The sequence below is a fragment of the Triticum urartu genome, chromosome 5 (genome assembly GCF_003073215.2).
Source record: "Triticum urartu cultivar G1812 chromosome 5, Tu2.1, whole genome shotgun sequence".
NCBI lineage: Eukaryota > Viridiplantae > Streptophyta > Magnoliopsida > Poales > Poaceae > Triticum > Triticum urartu.
This window is the reverse complement of record NC_053026.1, coordinates 245,399,305-245,419,254: the sequence shown is the minus strand read 5'-3', so window position 1 is coordinate 245,419,254 and position 19,950 is coordinate 245,399,305. Positions and strand designations below refer to the sequence as shown.

General features: G+C 45.6%; 1 protein-coding gene across 1 annotated transcript; it reads right to left on the bottom strand.

Annotated features, from left to right (window-relative positions):
* Positions 1-4,643: 4,643 nt before the first annotated feature.
* LOC125508498 (chaperone protein dnaJ GFA2, mitochondrial) lies at positions 4,644-18,465 on the bottom strand. The gene is made up of 18 exons (XM_048673227.1): positions 18,307-18,465; positions 18,133-18,205; positions 18,000-18,050; positions 15,008-15,099; positions 13,825-13,908; positions 13,693-13,731; positions 13,368-13,478; positions 12,934-12,963; positions 12,770-12,857; positions 9,204-9,268; positions 9,041-9,115; positions 8,663-8,735; positions 6,230-6,321; positions 5,864-5,935; positions 5,452-5,508; positions 5,277-5,325; positions 5,099-5,165; positions 4,644-5,001 (listed from the first exon to the last, which is right to left on the bottom strand). Exons 1-18 carry the CDS (start codon positions 18,361-18,363, stop codon positions 4,911-4,913), a joined length of 1,266 nt encoding a protein of 421 aa, XP_048529184.1. The 5' UTR covers positions 18,364-18,465; the 3' UTR covers positions 4,644-4,910.
* Between the last annotated feature and the right edge of the window lie 1,485 nt (positions 18,466-19,950).

The following is a 19,950-nucleotide window of genomic DNA, read 5'->3' as shown; positions in this document are numbered from 1 at the left end:
CATAGCTTCATCAGGCACCCCATAGACACAAAAATTGATCTCTTGATCTCTTAGCCGTGTGCGGTGCCCCCTTCCACCATAATCCACCTCGATCATACCGTAGCGGTGCTTAGGCGAAGCCCTGCGTCGGTAGGACATCATCATCGTCACCACGCCGTCGTGCTGACAAAACTCTCACTCAACACTCGGCTGGATCGAAGTTCGAGGGACGTCATCGAGTTGAACGTGTGCAGAACTCGGAGGTGCCGTGCGTTTGGTACTTGATTGGTCGGATCATGAAGACGTACGACTACATCAACCACGTTGTTATAACGCTTCCGCTTTCGGTCTACGAGGGTACGTGGACAACACTCTCCCCTCTTGTTGATATGCATCACCATGATCTTGCGTGTGCGTAGGAAATTTTTGAAATTACTACGTTCCCCAACACTTCGCCGGCCGCCGCGTCGCCGGTATCTTCACCGGCCTCTTCGCCGGCATCTTCGTCGGCCGCCGCGTCGCCGGTATCTTCACCGGCCACCTCAGGGGCCACCCCTTCGCCGGCCCCGTCGCCGGCTGCCACGCCAGGTGCCTCGCCGGCGGCTTTGCTGGCCACCTCGCCGGCCGTCTTGCCGCCCGCCTCGCCGGACGTCCCGGCGCTGTCGTCTCGCCGCGTCACACGGGCCCGAGCTGGCGTTCACCGTCCGAGTCTGCGGTACTCGAGCGACGAGTACCTCCTCGCCGCCTCCACCGCGGAGCCGTCCCCTATTCCTGCGTCCGCTCGCGCAGCCCTTCGTGATCCTCACTGGCTTGCCGCGATGCAGGAAGAGTTCGACGCTCTCCAGCGAAACCGCACCTGGACACTGGTTCCCCGGCCTCCTCGCGCCAATGTCATTAGCGGCAAGTGGGTCTTTCGCCACAAGACCCGCTCGGATGGTACACTTGAGCGCTACAAGGCTCGCTGGGTGGTTCGTGGTTTTCGACAGCGCGCTGGAGTTGACTTCACTGAGACGTTTGCACCGGTTGTCAAACCGGGCACGATCCGCACCGTCCTCCAGCTTGCGGTGTCCCGAGGCTGGCCAGTTCATCAGATGGATGTCTCCAACGCCTTCCTCCACGGCCATCTTGAGGAGCAGGTTTATTGTGAGCAGCCCACAGGTTTCGTCGACGCATCTCTTCCTGGCCATGTGTGTTTGTTGTCCCAGTCTCTATACGAGCTCAAGCAAGCACCTCGCGCTTGGTACCAGTGGATCGCCGGGTTTCTTCAGACACTGGGCTTCATCGTCACTCGCTCGAACCCCTCACTGTTTGTCTATCGCCATGGTGACACGACTGCATATTTGCTCCTCTACATCGACGACATCATCCCGACGGCCTCCTCCGCAGCTCTTCTTCAGCATATTACTCTCCGGTTGCATGACGAGTTCGCCATCAAGGACTTGGGTGCTCTACATTATTTTCTTGGCACTGAGGTCGTTCAGCGATCAGATGGCTTCTTTCTTCATCGGCAGAAGTATGCGCACGAGCTCCTTGAGCGTGCTGACATGCTCAACTGTCACCCTGTTACTACTCTTGTTGACACGAAGGCCAAGGTTTCTGCTCTTGAGGGCTCGCCAGTGTCGGATGCTCCCTTCTACCGGTCCATTGTCGGTGCTCTTCAGTATCTGACTCTCACCCGAACGGATCTACACTATGCAGTTCAACAGGTGTGTCTCCACATGCACGCCCCTCGTGACTCCCATTGGACTCTCGTGAAGCGGATCCTCCGTTACATTTGCGGCACGATGACTCTTGGGCTCACCCTCACGGCGTCTGCTTCTCTAGAGATGGTGGCCTACTCCAGCGCAGACTGGGCTGGCTGCCCCGACACTCGTCGGTCCACCTCCAGCTACTGCGTTTACCTCGGTCCTTCACTCGTCTCGTGGTCGTCCAAGCGACAACCCACAGTATCGCGCTCTAGCGTGGAGGCTGAGTACCGAGTTGTGGCTAACGCTGTTGCCGAGTGCACCTGGCTACGACAGTTACTTCAGGAGCTGCATCACGATATCTCCCAGGCTACGGTTGTCTACTGCGACAACATCTCTGCGGTGTACCTCTCCACCAACCCCGTTCATCATCGCCGGACTAAGCACATTGAGCTGGACATTCACTTTATGCGCGAGCAAGTGGCCCTTGGACGTATTCGGGCCCTTCATGTTCCGACTGCACAACAGTTCGCCGATGTGATGACGAAGGGCCTGCCGACTTCCACCTTCGAGGAGTTTCGTTCCAGTCTCTGCGTCACTGGCGCCGCTTTGACTGCGGGAGGGGGGGGGGGGGGGGGGGGGTTGAGTATATTATATACGTGTATATTGTGTATTGAGCCCACCTCATGTTTCCTTTGTATAGTCGAGGTTGTGGCCCCTCTCTATACTCATATATACGTGCCTGGTGCACCGATCAATGTATTGTGTTTGCACAGCCTATACTTCATATTCTACAGACACAATCCAAAGTCTTTGGTCTGAGTTTGCATTTGTTAGTGATTGGAACATTGACTTTCACCAAGCACCCTCAAATGTGCTAATAAGAAAGTGATGGTTTTCTCTCAATCCACTCATCGTAAGGGGTTTTCTCTTTATTAGTGTTAGAAACTCTATTCAGGACTTGACATGAAGTCAACAAAGGCCTTCCTCCATCATACCTTAGATAAACCAGCGGTTTCTAACATGGCATTCACCGATTCTGTAAATGTCCGATTTTTCCTCTCGACAACCCATTTATTGTTTATTGGGGAGAATAGAGAGTCGTCCTCTCATGAAATAATATCATGTTCTTCACAGAATTCGCCAAATATTTTGAGAAATTACTCGCCACCACAATCCGACATAAAACGCTTGATCTTTCTCTCTAATTGATTTTCAACTTCGGCCTTATAGATTTAAAGTAGTATGAAGCTTCATCTTTACTTTGCAACAAATAAACATGGCAAAATCTACTGGCAGCATCAATCAACGTCATGAAATATATCTTTCCACCTTTTGTCAATACACCATTTATCTCACATAGATCAGAACGTATGAGTTCTAGAGGTGCTAAGTTTCTCTCCTCGACTGTCGTATGCGGCTTCCAAGGTTGCTTCGATTGCACATGACTACGACACTTAAAACTTTTGGCGATAGTCAAATTTGAAACTAAACTCATATTGGATAGCCGAGACATTAAACAAAAATTAATATGACATAAACAAGAGTGTCAAACACTTGCATAATCATTAATACCAGCACAAATTTGGTTCACTGACTTACTGCAAAAAAAAAGCGGAACAAGCCTCCACACTCATAGCATTTGCCTATAAATTGTTCATATCTCGCAGACTAAGGCATAGCCTAGTGGTGGGAAGGGGCTGATGCCTTCCCACCCATCCAGGTTCAAGACTTGGTACTTGCAATTTGGGTTTGTTGCACCAATTATACTGTAGGGGGTTCCCTTACAGTCTTTCTATCAAAAAAAATTGTTCATATCTCGACACAATTACTTTATTCGACTCTAAAACTACTTTAAACCCATCTCTACATAGAAGAGAGCCGCTAACAAGATTCTTGTTCATAGTAGGAACATGTTGCACAATTTTTCCCAAAGTGAACTTCAGATCCACCTTGCCAATACCACAAACGGAACCATTCCACCCATTCTTTATTAGGACGAAAAAATACTGTGCGGCATGATAAGAAGTGAACATACAAACGTCAGTATACACATTGGAACATTAGCACCAGAACCAGTCCACCAAAATGATGATTGAAATGCTGAAAGAACAATAGGCAAATTATCATACCATCAATATTGTTAGCGGTCACAATGTTGACATTCTTGGAGCTTGTTCCCTCTGCGACCATGTTCTGGGCACTTGGAAAAGTGTCCGAGCTCCCGCACTCATTACACTCTAGCGTAGCCTTATTCATCTTCTTCTTCGTGAAGGCAGTAGTTTTGACGTGCTTATTGAGAACATACTTGTTTTTCCCTTTGTCCTTGTTGTGTGGGTATCTCTGCACAATATCCACGCTAGACTAGACCTCACCTCCTTTCTCAATAGTGTCTTTAGCAATAACTTTCTCCTCAACATCAAGAGATGATATCACGTTTTCAACTGATATCTCATGTTTCTTATGTTTCCTAGTAGTGGCCAAACTCCTCCATAAAGGAGACAGCTTTGCAATCATGCACCCAGCCACAAATTTATCGGATAAGACAGACTAAGGAGTTTTAATTCCTTTACAATGCGTTGTACTTCATGAGTTTATTCAACTACAAAACAGTCGCTAACCATCTTGTAGTCATAAAAATGCTGTAGAGTTCACTGTCTACATCCATTGCATCGAATTTAGCATTAAGTGCCTCACATATTTGCTTCTCATCTTGTATGTGCATATCGTGCTGGACCGTGGTCCATCAGCAACAATATTCCCAAAAATATTTGAAGTGCATCTAAAAAGAATTCTAGGTTTTTATAAGAAAAAACAACTTGAGAGTAGCAGAAAATCCGCTCCCCAACAGAACTTGCATATAACCAAACAAGATGGATTTGCTGCACGGCATCTGCCGCCCGGTGCAGACGTGCATTTTACGTCAGCAAATGGCATCCGTTCCATTTGTTTCATGTTTATAACAAAAATGCTGATACATTCTCATCCAAAAACGTTGCTTCCATCGGTTCCAACTTATGTCTTGTTACAATGGTACCACAAGGAAGTGGTGAATATAAATCAGATGCTTATACAATATAATTTAGGCTTATCAGTTACGGTGACGTGTATATTATACAGGGCAAAACTCACCATCTAACGCCTACAAACAAGGATAGGGACATATAGGGTACACCAAGCCCTTCAAGGCCATCTGACTTATTATGTGTGCCAATAATCAATCAATCGATGAGGAGCATAAAAATCTCATCCAGATGCAGCCGCAACTCTCGCCACGTCGTTGCTCTCCTCTTTATCAAACTCCTCCATCAGCTCCCGTTGCCGTGGTGTCAGCTCCCTACAAATGGCACAGACAAAACAATATGTTCATTTTGGTGTTTCATTTCTTTCCTTTTCTTCTGTCAACTGAATTTAGTTGAGGCAAAGAAACATACGTTGGGACTCTGATGTTGAAGTGAACATAATGGTTCCCGTACGATGACGAATTCTTCGCCTTTATTCCTGCAAAAATAAAGAGGGAAATGGCACGTGCGTTAATAACATTTGGATCGAAATCCCACGACCCAGATAAAGGGGTTTCTTTTAGGGATTTAGGTGACCACAATGACCAACCTTTGCCCCGTAGGACAACCTTCTCTCCTGGTTGGGTACCTTGGCGAACCTAGACAGGGAAAACCAAATGCAACGTGAGCCTTAAGAAACAGCATCATCCAACAAATACAAGCAGCATAGTCAGCTCGTGTCATGTACCATAACCCAAAAACTGAAATAGTCCATGTATGCCTACCTTCACTGAAACATTTCCGGTGAGGGTAGGTATTGTAACAGTCCCACCTAGCACAGCCTGTAAATCAAGCAGTTTTAGATACCCAAAAATATACGGAGCAATGCATGACGGTAACATAGGCATCGTACTTTTATCTTTTTTTATTTTTTAAATAAACTAACTCACAGAGCCTAATACACATCTGAGCTGTATCAATGGCCTAACAGTATCAGGTAAGTCTGGTGATACTGATAGGACGATTGTGCAAAGTATCGGTGCATAGTAGGAGGTGAGTTGGTGACACAGGGCAGAAGACGTAATTTGAATATTTGTTTTCCAGAAAGAAAGATGTGATCTGCATAATGCAGTTACTTAAAGAGTTCAGATCGGTGAAAACAACAAAGGGGAGGGCAACAATAGTAAGAGAGTTCACCTGGGCCATGCTTAGAACAGCATCAACATGCACATGGTTGCCTTCTCTACGGAAGATAGGATCCTCTCTGACCTGTAATAGGAAAATGAGTATTAGGGCTCCTTTACGAAAGCACTTACAAATGAAGATTCTTTTTTCATAGAAAAATATTGAAGAAATTAATAAATTGTCCTGACTAACTAGACTCCACAGTGCAGCAACACAAACAAGCCATAATTTCACTTGAAACATACTCTCTCTGTAAACTTCTATAAGACATTTTAGGTCACTACTTTAGTAACCTAAAACGTCTAATAAAAGTTTACAGACGTAGTACCAATTTAACTGACAGATAGAGTTGGAAATTTGACCAAAGAGAAATGTAACCTTGATAGTCAAAAGAAGGTCACCAGGTTTATTGCGCTCCGCATCTGCACCACCCTGACCACGAACCTTTATAGCCTCATTGTCATCAATTCCTGAAGAAGCGTTCTAGTTATATATAATACACATAAAAATGTAAGTATTTTCCTAGACTCCAAAAGAACTCGCACAGTTGCATACTTGTAGTAACAACTACTCAAACATTAACAGAAAAGGAAGAATAATTAAATAGAAGCATATTTAATAGAACAGTGAAATGAGCTATTGCCGTTAAACAGGGCCGGATTTAGTGGGGGCGAAACATTTTTTAGTATGTACCTAACACTAAATACCTACAAGTTAATGCAACTTTAAGACTACTTGTCGAGATTATTTTTCGAGAAAACGCAAAAGCTTTGCGTTTCATTGTATTGAAAAGGAGTTTGGTACAATCCTCCTAGGAGGCTGGTTACAAGGCAAGTACAGGCACATTAGTGAACATCCCAGGTTTGTGGTAGAATGGCGCGTAGCCCTAGGGCCCCTGCTCTGGCCCAAAGTGCAGCCTCGTCTTTGACCGCGGCGATCAGCGAGGTGGTAGAAGGGCGAGCACCCTCGAAGACGCAGCCATTGCGATGCTTCCAAATCATCCATGGCACGAGCAGGGTAGCGGAGGCAAGACCCTTGTGCATAGGCTTGGGCGTGTTCTGTCTTGCCATTCGCCACCAATCGTGAAGTGTGGCGTCGTTGTTGGGCGGCGGGCAGGAGAGGCGCAGCCATGAGAGGATCGCGTGCCACACCTGTCGGGCAAAGGGGCATCCGAGGAGAAGGTGATGCAGCGTCTCCGGAGCCTGATCGCAAAGCAGACAACGTTGTGGGTGTGGCAGGTTGCGGCGCGCGAGGCGGTCGGCCGTCCAGCAGTGGTCAAGGTTGGCTAGCCAGTGGAAGAAACGCACCCGCGGCAGCGCCCAACACTTCCAGGTTAGCCTCCAAGCCTGACAATGGGTGGAGCCATGGAAGGTGGCGAGATATGCGGCCTTGGCAGAGTACTCTCCATTCGTAGTCCACTTCCAGCGAAGGCTGTCCAGCTCATTGCTGAGAGTGGTTTGGGCAATCAGGCACCAAAGGCCGAGGTATTCGCCTATCTCCGGGATGCCAATCGTGCCATGGATGTCGGTAGCCCATTGGTTTCTATGGAGGCCGTCGGCGACAGTTCTGGACTTGCGGCGCCGTTTGGGGATGCAAACGTATAGGAGAGGCGCGATCTCACTGGCGGCGCGGCCGTTAATCCATCGGTCTTCCCAAAAGAGGGCGTGCAGGCCATTCCCGATCGTCGTTGTCGTGGACGCGAAGAAGAACGAGCGTTCCTCATGCGAGAACTGCAGGTCGAGGCCGCTCCAGGCCCTCTCGTCACCGGCATGGCTCGGCCATAACCAGCGCATGCGCAGGGCGAGTCCGGTGCACTCGAGGTCGTGCACGCCAAGGCCGCCAAGCGGGATTGGCCGACAAGCGCGCCGCCAGTTAACATGGCAGTTGCCCCCATTGGCCTCAGCGCGGCCTGCCCAGAGGAATCCCCTCTCGATTTTTTCCAGAAGTTTGAGGGTCTTTTTTGGCGGCGCGAGCACGAGGAGTTGGTGGATGGGGATCGCGCTCAGGACGGCCTTGACGAAGGCCAAGCGGCCAGCCTTGTTGATGAGCCAGGCCTTCCAGGAGGGCAGCTTCCCTGCCACCTTGCCGACGACGGGCTGGAGCTGGGCGGCGGTGGGCGATGGAACGTGAGTGGGATGCCCAAATAGGTGAGTGGAAAATCGACGATGGGGCACCCCAGGTGCTGGACGACGTCGGCAGCATCTTCGGTGTCACACCGAATCAGGGCCGCAGCGCTCTTCTGGAAGTTCACCTTCAGTCCGGATGCGCGCCTGAACAGGTGCAGGATTATGACGATGTTTAGACCAAATTATACTATCCAAATTATACTATCTAATTATCTATAGTGTAAAGTTTCACAAACTTTGAACTGTGGCACCCCAAGTCTGAGATTCTAGGTCCGCCACTGCCGTTAAAAGTACCATCTTTACATTAGTAGTGCTAATAAATAAAGTCTGGAAGGGGAGATCTACTTCTGCATTGTGTCAAGTAGTTGGGTTGGTATCAGTGGTATGTCCACCTAGGTAAGTTAGTCTTAGTTCACACTTTACAGCAAGCAAAGCTACCGATAAACAAAAATTATATGCAAAATGAATATGTTTGGTTTGTTGCCACGGGCCAAATCTACCCTATCTAGTTTACATGGTTGCCAACCTTTTTGGCATGCACATGCCCCTTGTTACTCTAGCGCACTCGCATGGGCAAGTAAAACCTTATCCAGAAGAACCCAAGAGCTCTGTATACCCAAATTCATAGTTGCAAGTTACGAGTCAGATATCAAGCATATACATGGTAATGATTAGTCGTTTTTACCAGCCATTATGTCAAGCTTGACTGATTTTTTCCCCTTGACAAGCTGTTGGCCCTTACATGTCTTGCAAAAATTCTTCAAGTGAAACATGGAAAAGCAGATTAAGTTAGGATAAATCATGGAACAGAAAGTTCAGAACTAACAATTTACTGTACAATCACATAGAGCAATTCATATCATGTACTTGGCATAATGCAGAAATTTTAGGAATTACTACCCCAAATTGTTTAAAGCATCAAAGATGTTAATTCACCTCATATGACAGTGATGTAACTGAGCATCATAACAGACAGCAACTTCACCTCACATGACAATAATACCATAAAGACTAAACTTGGAGGAATATATAGACAAAATAAGCCTTTGAAGCAGAAATGTACCTTCACAATTTTTCCGCTTCCACCGCACCGAGAACAAGTAGATTCAAAACTCAACATACCCCTCTGGATGAATGTCTGTACTCATAAGACAACACTTTTAAGGTCAAGAAAGTAATCTCCGAGTGAAATACTCTGTCAAAACATCATTTAAAAGGAGACATACCACACCAGCACCTCTACAAGCTTTACATGTTTGAGGTATAGTGCCAGGTGGAACGCCACTTCCATCTGCAATCAATACATGTTACACTTTAGCCATCAAACGAGAGGTGTGGGGGTGGGGGTGCACATGTTAGAGTACGTAATGGGCCTAATGGGCCTGGGCTGGCGGTATAGCCCGTTAGTCTTAGGGTTAATTAGAGATAAGGGTCGCTTGCTTAGGGGTCAAGTAAGCCTTGCTGGGGAGTCAAGTAAACCTCTCTATATAAGGGGAGGAGATGTATCAATCTAATCAAGCAAGAATTAATAAGGAAATCCCTTCCCTCTTGCCCGGCCGTGGGCAAAAAGGCCCCCGGCCGGCCCTCCTTCTAGCAGCCACATAACAATCTGGTATCAGCTTTCCCGGATTCGATCATATCCAGCCCTCCACCGAGTTCTTCCCACCAGCCGCCGCCGCACACCTACCCGCCGCCACCAGCGTCTTCATCGGCGCTGCTGCCCCACACAGCAGGCGCGCAGGCATTGGGCGTGCTGACATCCTCAAGGGCGATTGCACCCTCTGCCTCGGCGCCGTCCGCCCTCGTCCTCACCCCGGAGCAGATGACAGCCGCAATCCTGGAATTACAGCAGGCCGTGGCGGGCATCAAGGCCTTCCTCGTCGGGCCCTATGCGCCCCAGCCGCATCCCCAGCAGCCACCTCCTCCGCCGCCACACCAACAGCAGCTACCCCCGCCGCCGCCGCCCTCGGACGCGACCACGGCGCCGGTCATCTCGTACCAGTATGGGATGCCCTACGACGGGACTGCAACGACCTCGTTCCCATCAGCGCCGCCGCCGTCCCAGGGCGTCCCCATCCAGCAGATCAAGTTCCCGCCGTCGCCATCACCGCTTCCAGCTTGGATCGCTACCCGCCACGTGTCGGCGGCGGTGAGGCTGCAGGCTGCTGCGCGCGGCCTCCTAGCGCGTCGGCGTGTGCGGGAGATGCGTGGTCTGCAGCTGCCGCTCTTCCCAGTTGCGCTTCGCTGCGCAAAGGACCTCGATCTCGTCCGCTGCGTCGGGGATCTTGGGAATGCAGTTTTCCCCACGGGCGGCAGGCATGCTGTTTTCCCCATGGACAGCGACCTCAAAGTCTGCGACATCGGCGGTTGGGGGGCACACCCCTCCTCGCCATTCTCCATCGAAAGCCCTCCACTCTTCTCTGTGTGGTGCAGACCAACAGCCGTCCGGCGGGGAGAAGGCATGGTGTCACCGACAGGAGCGCACCGCGTAGCACCACTGCATTCCGCCGCCGGCCGCCGCGAGGGCGCCTCTGCTGGTCACTCTTGCGACCACTTCCAGGTGGCCATACACATGCACTCCTTTTGTCCAGATGGTGTCCATGGGATCCAGGTGGCTGTACACGTGCACGTCCGCCGTGCGGATGGTGTCCACTTTATGTTGGGTCCAAAATAAGCTAAATTTTTTTAAATAATACAATTTTTATATTAAATTCAGAAATATTACGCCGTAATTATATTTTTTAAAAATATTATCCAGTTGGCCTACTGCTGGCCGATTGGATCCAGTCGGCCTACTGCTGACCGATTGGATCCAGTCGGCCTACTGCTGGCCGATAGGCCCCCAGTCAGCCCACTGCCGGCCGATTGGATCCAGTCGGCCCACTGCTGGCCGATTGGCACCCAGTCTGCTTCCTCTAGGCCGACGGGTGCATGCACCCATCTATCTGTTGAATAGGTATTTGAAAAATGTTGAAGAAGTATTTGAAAAAATGTTGATCATGCATATAAAAATGTTAATCAAGCATTTAAAAAAATGTTGCACAAGTATTTGAAAATGTTGAACAAATATTTGAAAACTGTTGAATAGGTATTTGAATAATGTTGAAGAAGTATTTTTAAAAATGTTGATCATGTATATATAAAAATGTTAATCAAGCATTTGCAACAAATGTTGAAGAAGTATTTGAAGAAAATGCTGAACAAGTATTTGAAAAAAAAAATTGAACAAGTATTTTAAAAAATATTGATCATGTAAATAAAAATGTTGAACAATTATTTGTAAAAATGTTGATCATGTATATATAAATGTTGAACAAGTATTTGAAAAAATTTGAACAAGTATTTAATTTTTTTGAACAAGTATTAGAAAAATAATATAGAAAGAAAAGAAAAAAAGAATGAAATAATAGAGAAGACCGGCTCAGTCACCTTTAGTTGGTCGCGATCCCTTTTCGAACCAGCAATTGGAAACTAATGGGGTAGTTAGCTACTCTGGTGATTGCCATGGAGACCAGGCATCGATCCCCAACGCAGCTAATAACTACCCCACCAGCTTCCAGATGTTAAACTTTTTTTCAAAGACTTGTTCAATTTTTTAAAAATACTTGTTTAACATTTTTTAAATACTTGTTCAACATATTTTAAATACTTGTTCAACATTTTTATATACATGATCAACATTTTTACAAATACTTGTTCAACATTTTTATATACATGATTAATATTTTTTCAAATACTTGTTCAACATTTTTATATACATGATTAATATTTTTTTCAAAAACTTTTTCAACATTTTTTGAAATACTTGTTCAACATTTTTTGCAAATGCTTGATTAACATTTTTATATACATGATCAACATTTTTTAAAATGCTTCTTTAATATTTTTCAAATACCTATTCAACATTTTTCAAATATTTGTTCAACATCTTCAAAATACTTGTTCAATGTTTTTTAAAATGCTTGATTAACATTTTTATATGCATGATCAATATTTTTTTCAAATACTTCCTCAACATTTTTCAAATACCTATTTAACAGATAAATGGGTGCATGCACCTGTCGGCCTAGAGGAAGCAGACTGGGTGTCAATCGGCCAGCAGTGGGCCGACTGAGGCCAATCGGCCAGCAGTGGGCCGACTGGATCCAATCAGCCGGCAGTGGGCCGACTGGGGGCCAATCGGCCAGCAGCAGGCCGACTGGATCCAATCGGTCAGCAGTAGGCCGATTGGGTAATATTTTTAAAAAATATAATTACGGCGTAATATTTCTGAAATTTAATATAAAAATGTATTATTTAAAAAAATTAGCCCAAAATAAAGCCTCCCAGTCCATTTCAGGTTGAGAGTAATGAAACAAGCCGAGATGTAAAAGGCTTGTTTTTAGGTGTTAGGTTTGTGTTGCGTCGAGTCATGGTATAAGTTGGTTAGGTTGCAGCTCGAGGACAAGCTGCATGTCCAGGTGGGGTGTAGTGTTAGAGTACGTAATGGGCCTAATGGGCCTGGGCTGGCGGTATAGCCCGTTAGTCTTAGGGTTAATTAGAGATAAGGGTCGCTTGCTTAGGGGTCAAGTAAGCCTTGCTGGGGAGTCAAGTAAACCTCTCTATATAAGGGGAGGAGATGTATCAATCTAATCAAGCAAGAATTAAGAAGGAAATCCCTTCCCTCTTGCCCGGCCGTGGGCAAAAAGGCCCCCGGCCGGTCCTCTCGCGCCCTCCTTCTAGCAGCCACATAACAGCGCACAATTCAGAAAATTCCTACATCAACGGATAATAGACAGATGATAACACGTACTGCAGGTCCCACAGAGAACATCAGCCTCATATGTAATAGTTTTTCTGCATCCTTGGACAGCTTCCATGAATGACAATTCAACAGGAATCTACAATTGAGAAAAAAAATGAGCATTGCAACAATATATCAAATTTAAAGTAACCGTTGCAATGAAGAAGAGTAACCTGGACATCTTGGCCTCCTCTGTCAAAGATCTGGTTGACATGGCAAAAAAATAAAATATCAAGGAACTACTTCATATAATATGTTTATTAAAGTATACATAAGCCTAGGCCTTGCACTAATGAATAAAGGAACTGCATTAGGTTAAAAACCATAAGTGCACTACAATGTTTACATGAACACCTTTGTACAATTTTTTTTAAGTCACGTATGGGCTGTTCGCCCCTTTTCTTCTATCTATATATTTCACATGCAGTTCTCCTGCATGGTTCAAACAAAAAAAGTCCACTTATGTTTTGAAGTCCCTGCATTGAAGGCAATCACATATTTTGAGTTTGTAAAGCACAGCCTCATGGATACAACAGCTTACAGTGACAACCAAAAAATGTACAAGGGCCAATTTACTGGTACTAAATAAAAACAAAGGACCTCTTACATCGGTAAAAATATCACTAAATGGATTATCACCAGCAAAGTCCCCACCGCTATCAGGGGAACCATCTGGGCCACCCCCTGATGCTAGGCGCTCATAAGCTTCAACTCCAAGCTGTCAACAGGTAATAGTTATACATAAGCACTAGATTTCGTGTATCTTAGAATTAATTTTAGTGATTAGAAAATCAATGTTATCATTATGTAAGCAAGCTTAGATAAACAGTTAACACAGAAAGAAATGAAATTAAAAACTTGTTTCTTATTTATGATGGCATTGAGTTTACATATTAATATTATTTTATTTTCATACAGAACAAAGTAAGAACCTGATCATAAGTTTCGCGCTTATCATCATCCTTCAAAACCTAAGAGAAAATCACAAACAATAGCAGTCTTTTAGATAAACATGCGCCATGGCTCACCAAACAGAATAAATTGTGTCTACGAAAACTTCATACCTCATAGGCCCGGTTAACTTCTTGGAATTTCTTTTCTGCGCCAGAATCATCTTTATTAGTATCGGGGTGGAACTTCTTTGCAAGCTGGAGAAGCATGCCAGTTAAGCTAAAATTTGATGAGCTAACAAATGTTACAAAGGAGACAGAAAGATCATCTAGTACATGAAGATCATGAATTGTTGATCAAACAGCCCGAAGCTATAAAAAATACAATGTAGTTGATCCTCAACGGTAGATCACAAGAAGTTGATCCTTTAGGCGTACAGTCTCTGCAAGGGGGCAGGACTATCTCTCTCATAAGCCATCATTGACAAGAAATAGCTTCTCTACTGGTCCAAAAAGTGTTCCATGTAGGAAAAAACCTATTTGTTGCAGAAGTAAACAATCGCCTGTCTGGAACTTAAGAATGTGTGCACCATGACCCAACTATACTCATTGGATTCTAAAACTAGCACTAGTAATTTCAGTTTAGAAACCTCTCATGACAAAATGTAACAAAAGTGAGGGCACTTTATCTCTTTTAAACAAGAAACTGTAGGCTAACATTGCGAGTGAGCAGGGCCTGGCATTATCTAATTGTTTCTCTGGAATTTTGCCATGTTCTCTAGATCGGCAAGTGCGAGGTGGCATGGCTAAAAAGGTGAACTACAAATAACGTATCTAGTTTCTGAAAGACATCGTGCGACAACAAAAGATCTTACAAAGGCAGTATAACTGGTTTCTGCCAAGGCTACTGGCAGCATGCTAATCCACTCTGCAGAAGCCCTGGAAGATAGCACGTCAAAGCTTGTGGTGGTGTGTACAATTAGACCTGAACCACCCGTGGCGAGAATAAACTTCTTAGAAAACCTTAGGTGAGTAGAGATTTTCCCTTCTTTAGCCAAAATTTAAAAATTCCGAAACAGATCTTGGCTAACCAATCCTGATGAAAGATCCAGCTAGGCATTATTGATCAAGTATAGTGCATTTCTGCACATAACGAGCTAACAAGAGAATATGATGGTATGTCCAACAACATGTCAAATTTCTTTATTTATTTGGTCCAGGCCCTGTTTCATGTTAACCATTCTAGTATAGTATAGTAACATCTTGGAATAAACAGGAACCTCCAGAAAGTTAATCAAGTTATAACTGATCAATAATGAATATCGTAAGCCTTAATTGAGACAAAGTGAATACAGACCCCATAATATGCCTTCTTTATGCCCGATGCAGAAGCATCCGAGCTCACTCCGAGCACATCATAGTAATCCCTTGCATTCACCCTCGCTGTGGCTAAAATCATAAAAATAAGTTCTTAACTTCTTATCATAGAAATAAACAAAAGGAACATGGAATTTAGTTACCAAACGAAAAACAACAAAGGGAGTCACACTCATAATTCAAATTAAAGGCAAGTTTGAAGTAAGACTTTTGCATTACAAATGGTCCAAGGCTGAGTGCCTGTGTCTGACAAATGGCAATGACAATATGGGTACTGGTAAATGATAAAATCAAGCATAAATTTACATTGTCTCTTTATACTTCATACAGCCGTCATGGTAAAGGTTCAACGAGGCACTAGGCTTTTGTGCGTATAGCCCGCCTAAGCGACTGCGCAGCAGCAACAAGCTGGCCAGCTCTGGAAAGGAGAAATCAGGGGGGGAGGGGGGGGTCCGACCATTTCCAAAAGCCATTTATCCCAGTAAACTGCTGCTTTACTTTGGTTAAGTATGCCTTAGTTCATATGCAGCTTCCACAAACAACCAAGCCACCAGCAGTGACAGAGACAACCTGCCATGCACCATCTTTTCACGACAGTGCTTTTTTGCGTGCCTAGGCAAGCACCTAGGAACACTTCTTTTAACCTTCATAGCGGTGACGTGTTCTTTTAAGGACGAGCAGCAGTAACCCAGCTTCAGGGCCACTCCAATTTGCAGAATTTCAGGAACACTAAAATAGGGAAAATGCAGGATTGCAATGGCATGCCCTCTTGAGTCTTACATGCCCAGAAACCATAGGAATTTGCACGAAAGTGTCTTCATTTACATCATACGAAAAACATAGAAAGTAATGAGCCATAGCAATTTCCAAGCGGTTCCATTAGAATTAAGTGCAAAGTGGCACATAATAAAATTTCCCAAGATCGAAAGTCCAACAATCAAACTACCACTACAGAAAGAATTTCTAAGGATCGTAACCTACTAAATTCATTTGAATCAAGACGCCCACTGGCCCACTAGGAAGCTAGAGTCAAGAGTCAGATGAGTGTACCATATTGCTCTATTCATACTTTCGTAGTTCGAAAACAGGCAAAAGAAAACGAACACCTGATTTGCGTTTGACACGATAGCAACAAGTTACTAGGAATTTGACAATGTTATGGGTTTGTATACAACTAGCGCCACTTGGAAGATTATAAAGTGTCTAGTGGCTACATAATCTACAGAATAATATAACCCTGGCAAGGACAGTGAGAGATATATTATGGTTGATTCCTTTTGGGGATATTGAACCATCTGTTGGTGAATCAGGGAAAGTGTTCAACACTGGACATAGCAAGCTAGCATCGATATGAGTGACCATAACACTGATGGGTTGTGTTTAATGCAAAGGAAATTACCAATATGCCAAGATGGTTGACACCCACAGACACATACTTTTACTGATAGAAGAAATGCTGGTTGCCTGGACTGAAAGGATTCAGATATGAATGTTGACTTCATTTAAAAATTGACAAAATAACACTTGAGGATTTGTTCACTATTACAAGAGTATGATAATCTCATTTGGTTGAGATACTTATTAGCAGGGACAGATTCAAGGGGGGACGAGGCCCCCTCCGCTCCCCCCCCCCCCCCACAAAAAAAAAACGATTTTATCTCCCCTTTAATATAGTTTTTCCCTGAATTACGCAGCTTCTGTTACCGTTCGCACCCCCCCCCCTCCCCCTATCGCTGTGTGAGGAAACGTAAAGCCTCCAAGATTATTCGTGATTACCTTCCTAACAGCCGACATACTTATAACATATTGTGTACCAAAAGCCCAAAAGCCGGCAAAAGAAAAGGAGAGCCCATCGTGTTTGAAATAGGGTGCAGGCCTAGGTAGGACTTGTCATCGGCACGAACGGACACACAAATCAGTTCTCTCCGCTTCCTGGCTGCTGCGGCGATGCAATCAACGCCTCACGCCAGCTGCCTACTGTCACAGCGGCGATCTATTGCACTATCATTTGGGGGCGGCCGGGCAGCGATCCACTGGCGCACTGCCATTTGGCAGGCCACACAACAGTGCGGCAAGGACATAAGGAAAAGGATTAGTTTACTTTCGTCATTAGATTACTTCATGCCTTTAAACCTAAATAGAATTGTAGAAACTTCAAACGTTAAATTTTAACTATGAAATTTCTGATTGCCTCCGTGTGCTTATGCGTACATGGAAAGGAAGAGAGCTCAATCAATTCATAATTTTATCAATCCAATAAGTTGAGTTCTCAGGACATCATTACCAGGTTGACAACAGGCGTATAGATCGTATGCAAGATTTAATTGTCCAATTATGGTTATTTACAGATATGAAGAGGAAGAGCTCAGTTTAGAACATTTTCAAGCCAATCGGAACTAGTAGGCAATTTTAATTCTGAAGAAATTATCTAGACCGTCAAGTGTGTCAATGATGATGGTTGTAAATTACATTGCAGAACAACGGACATATTTTGAGCATCTAGGTGTTACAATATTTACCATGCTATTGTGTCTATTATGACCTCCCCCACCCCCTTCACAATTTCGTGGCTCCGTCCCTGCTTCTTTTTCCTATTGCAGTGAAGTACGATAATCTTGTCTGGTTAAGATGTTTTTATATGCATAGGTGCTAGCTCTTTTATTTTCCATAATCAATTAGGGAAGGGATATGTTATTCCATTCAAGCAGAGATGCAATGTGCTGAGGAAAACCATTGATTAACCGAACTCATGCAACTACAATCTGATGTACTAACCGCAGAACAGCTACTCTCACAGCAGCTTAAAAATAAGCAAACTGAAGCGCATTAATTACAAAATGCCCAACACTTGGTTTCCAACTTTCAACTCTGACAGTGGTTACAGAACTGAAGTACGCCCGCCGAGGTAGACAAATTGCTATCTGAGAAATGGTATTGCACAGCAGAACACATCAATCTACCGGAGGGCTTACCATGGAACGACCTGCTCGGGCACCACCAACTCGGGCTCCTTCTCTCCCTCGCTGTTCAGTGATCTCGGGTCAGCTTTTCTCGGACAATTCACGCGAAAATATCGAAATTTAAACTTCAAGAGAGGGGCCTGACCTGGATTGGGAAGCCGCGACGGGGTGCCCCACGCCGACGAGGCGGCGGGGAGATGGCGGGAGAACACCTCGAGCTGGCATGGAGGTAAAATGGGTTGGCCGTGAGGAACCAGGGTTGGATGGGAGGAGAAGCGAGAGGGAGAAGCGGGGAGGGATGGGAGGGGCATGAGCTCACCTTCGACTTCGAGGAGGTCACGACGGCGGCGAGCCTAGAGGCGGCGACGCGCGCCATGGGGGCGGAGCTCAGGAAACCCTACGTTGTGCAGGAGGCGGAAACTACACGGTGCAGAACCGTCAAAACAAAACAAAAAACCGTGAAGGGTTTTAGCTGGGTTTCAAAAGGCCGAAAGGATTCAAAGAAATGGAATTCAATGTCCAAGGTTTGGATTTAAAGTTAAACGCGTGTATTTTCGAGTAGAATGTTTGAATTGCGGGTGCTTTCTGATTTATCTTCACTGAGACAATGTTCATGCGTTGTAACAAAATATTTATATTTTGATACGTTAACTCCTTTTCATATTAAGGACAGTAAAACTGAGGCTAAACCAAGCTCTATCAGCGAATTAGCGTTTTCGGCCGTCCATTTCACGATCTGATCTTTACTGGCCGTCAGATTTCATGTCCAAAGCGATCTGCCCCGTAATCTGGGTAATCTGGCCCAGCTGTCCTCTGGGCTGCTGCTCCAAAGGCCGAAACAAAGGCTTCTCGTGCATTGGGCCGTCGGGCAACCCATTATACCGCCTGGGCTTCGAGCGACTGCCTAGATGCTTAAAAAAAACTGCCGACGGCCTCTCGTCTTTCTCAATCAATTCACCCCTGATCTCTTCTCTCTCTCCCTCGCCCACGAACAGGTTGCGCCGCGACCGTCGTCGTTTCGTTTGGCTCCCACCTTCTCATGGCGCAGTCCATGCCCATCCCGTTGGAATGTCGCCTCCGTCTCCGTTTAGCCGTCGATGTCCTCCATCTCTTGTCTTCCGTCTGAAAGGCCAACAGAGAGCATCTATTTCTGGGGTTGGCCACGAGATCCATCACACAACCCTCTCGCTCGCAGAACAAGCGCACACCACCACCGCCAGTGGGGCAGCGCCGGATCGTCGTGGAGCCGCGGTGGATAGCATGGTCTTGTCGCCACGCTAGGGGGCGCAGTAGCAGTGGTGAATCCAGTCCATGCTTAGATTGGTTTTTTACAATCCAGATTCAACGGCAGTGCCTCAATAATTTCGAGATTCGCTGGCAGTACATACTAATTAAATTGTTTTTGCAGTCCAGCGGTAGCGGCAGATCGGCACCATGCGACCGCTGCCGCTGTTGCTCCAGCTCAGGCGGTGGAGGCCAAGGGAAAAATAATGGGAGCCTTGCCCAACAAGTGCCACCATGAGGTTCAATCTGCTCGAGAGAGACACAGGTAATTCAAGTGAAAACCGATGCACCATTTGGCACTTGCGATCCCCATGGTTCCACGTAACAATTTCATAATCTAATTGTACAACCCCTTTGATTTATTTGCATGTCATTTTTAGGTATAATCCAGATGAGATAACACACTTGATTGAAAAGGAAGGGTCCCAAGTTCTTGACAGGGCTCTAGACTGACAGATCGCAATGACATTGACAACTGATAAAATATAAATTCATAGTCCTAGCGCTTCCCGGCTCAAACAATTCTGGAGTTGCTGCCTCCTCGGCCTCCTCTAGACAGGAGAGAAAACATCTAGCCGCATCTGAAAGAGATGAAGAAGAGAGCCAAAAAAACATCTAGCCGACCATCACTTTTTTATCTATTCATATACATTTTTGTAATTCTCGAGATGAAACATGT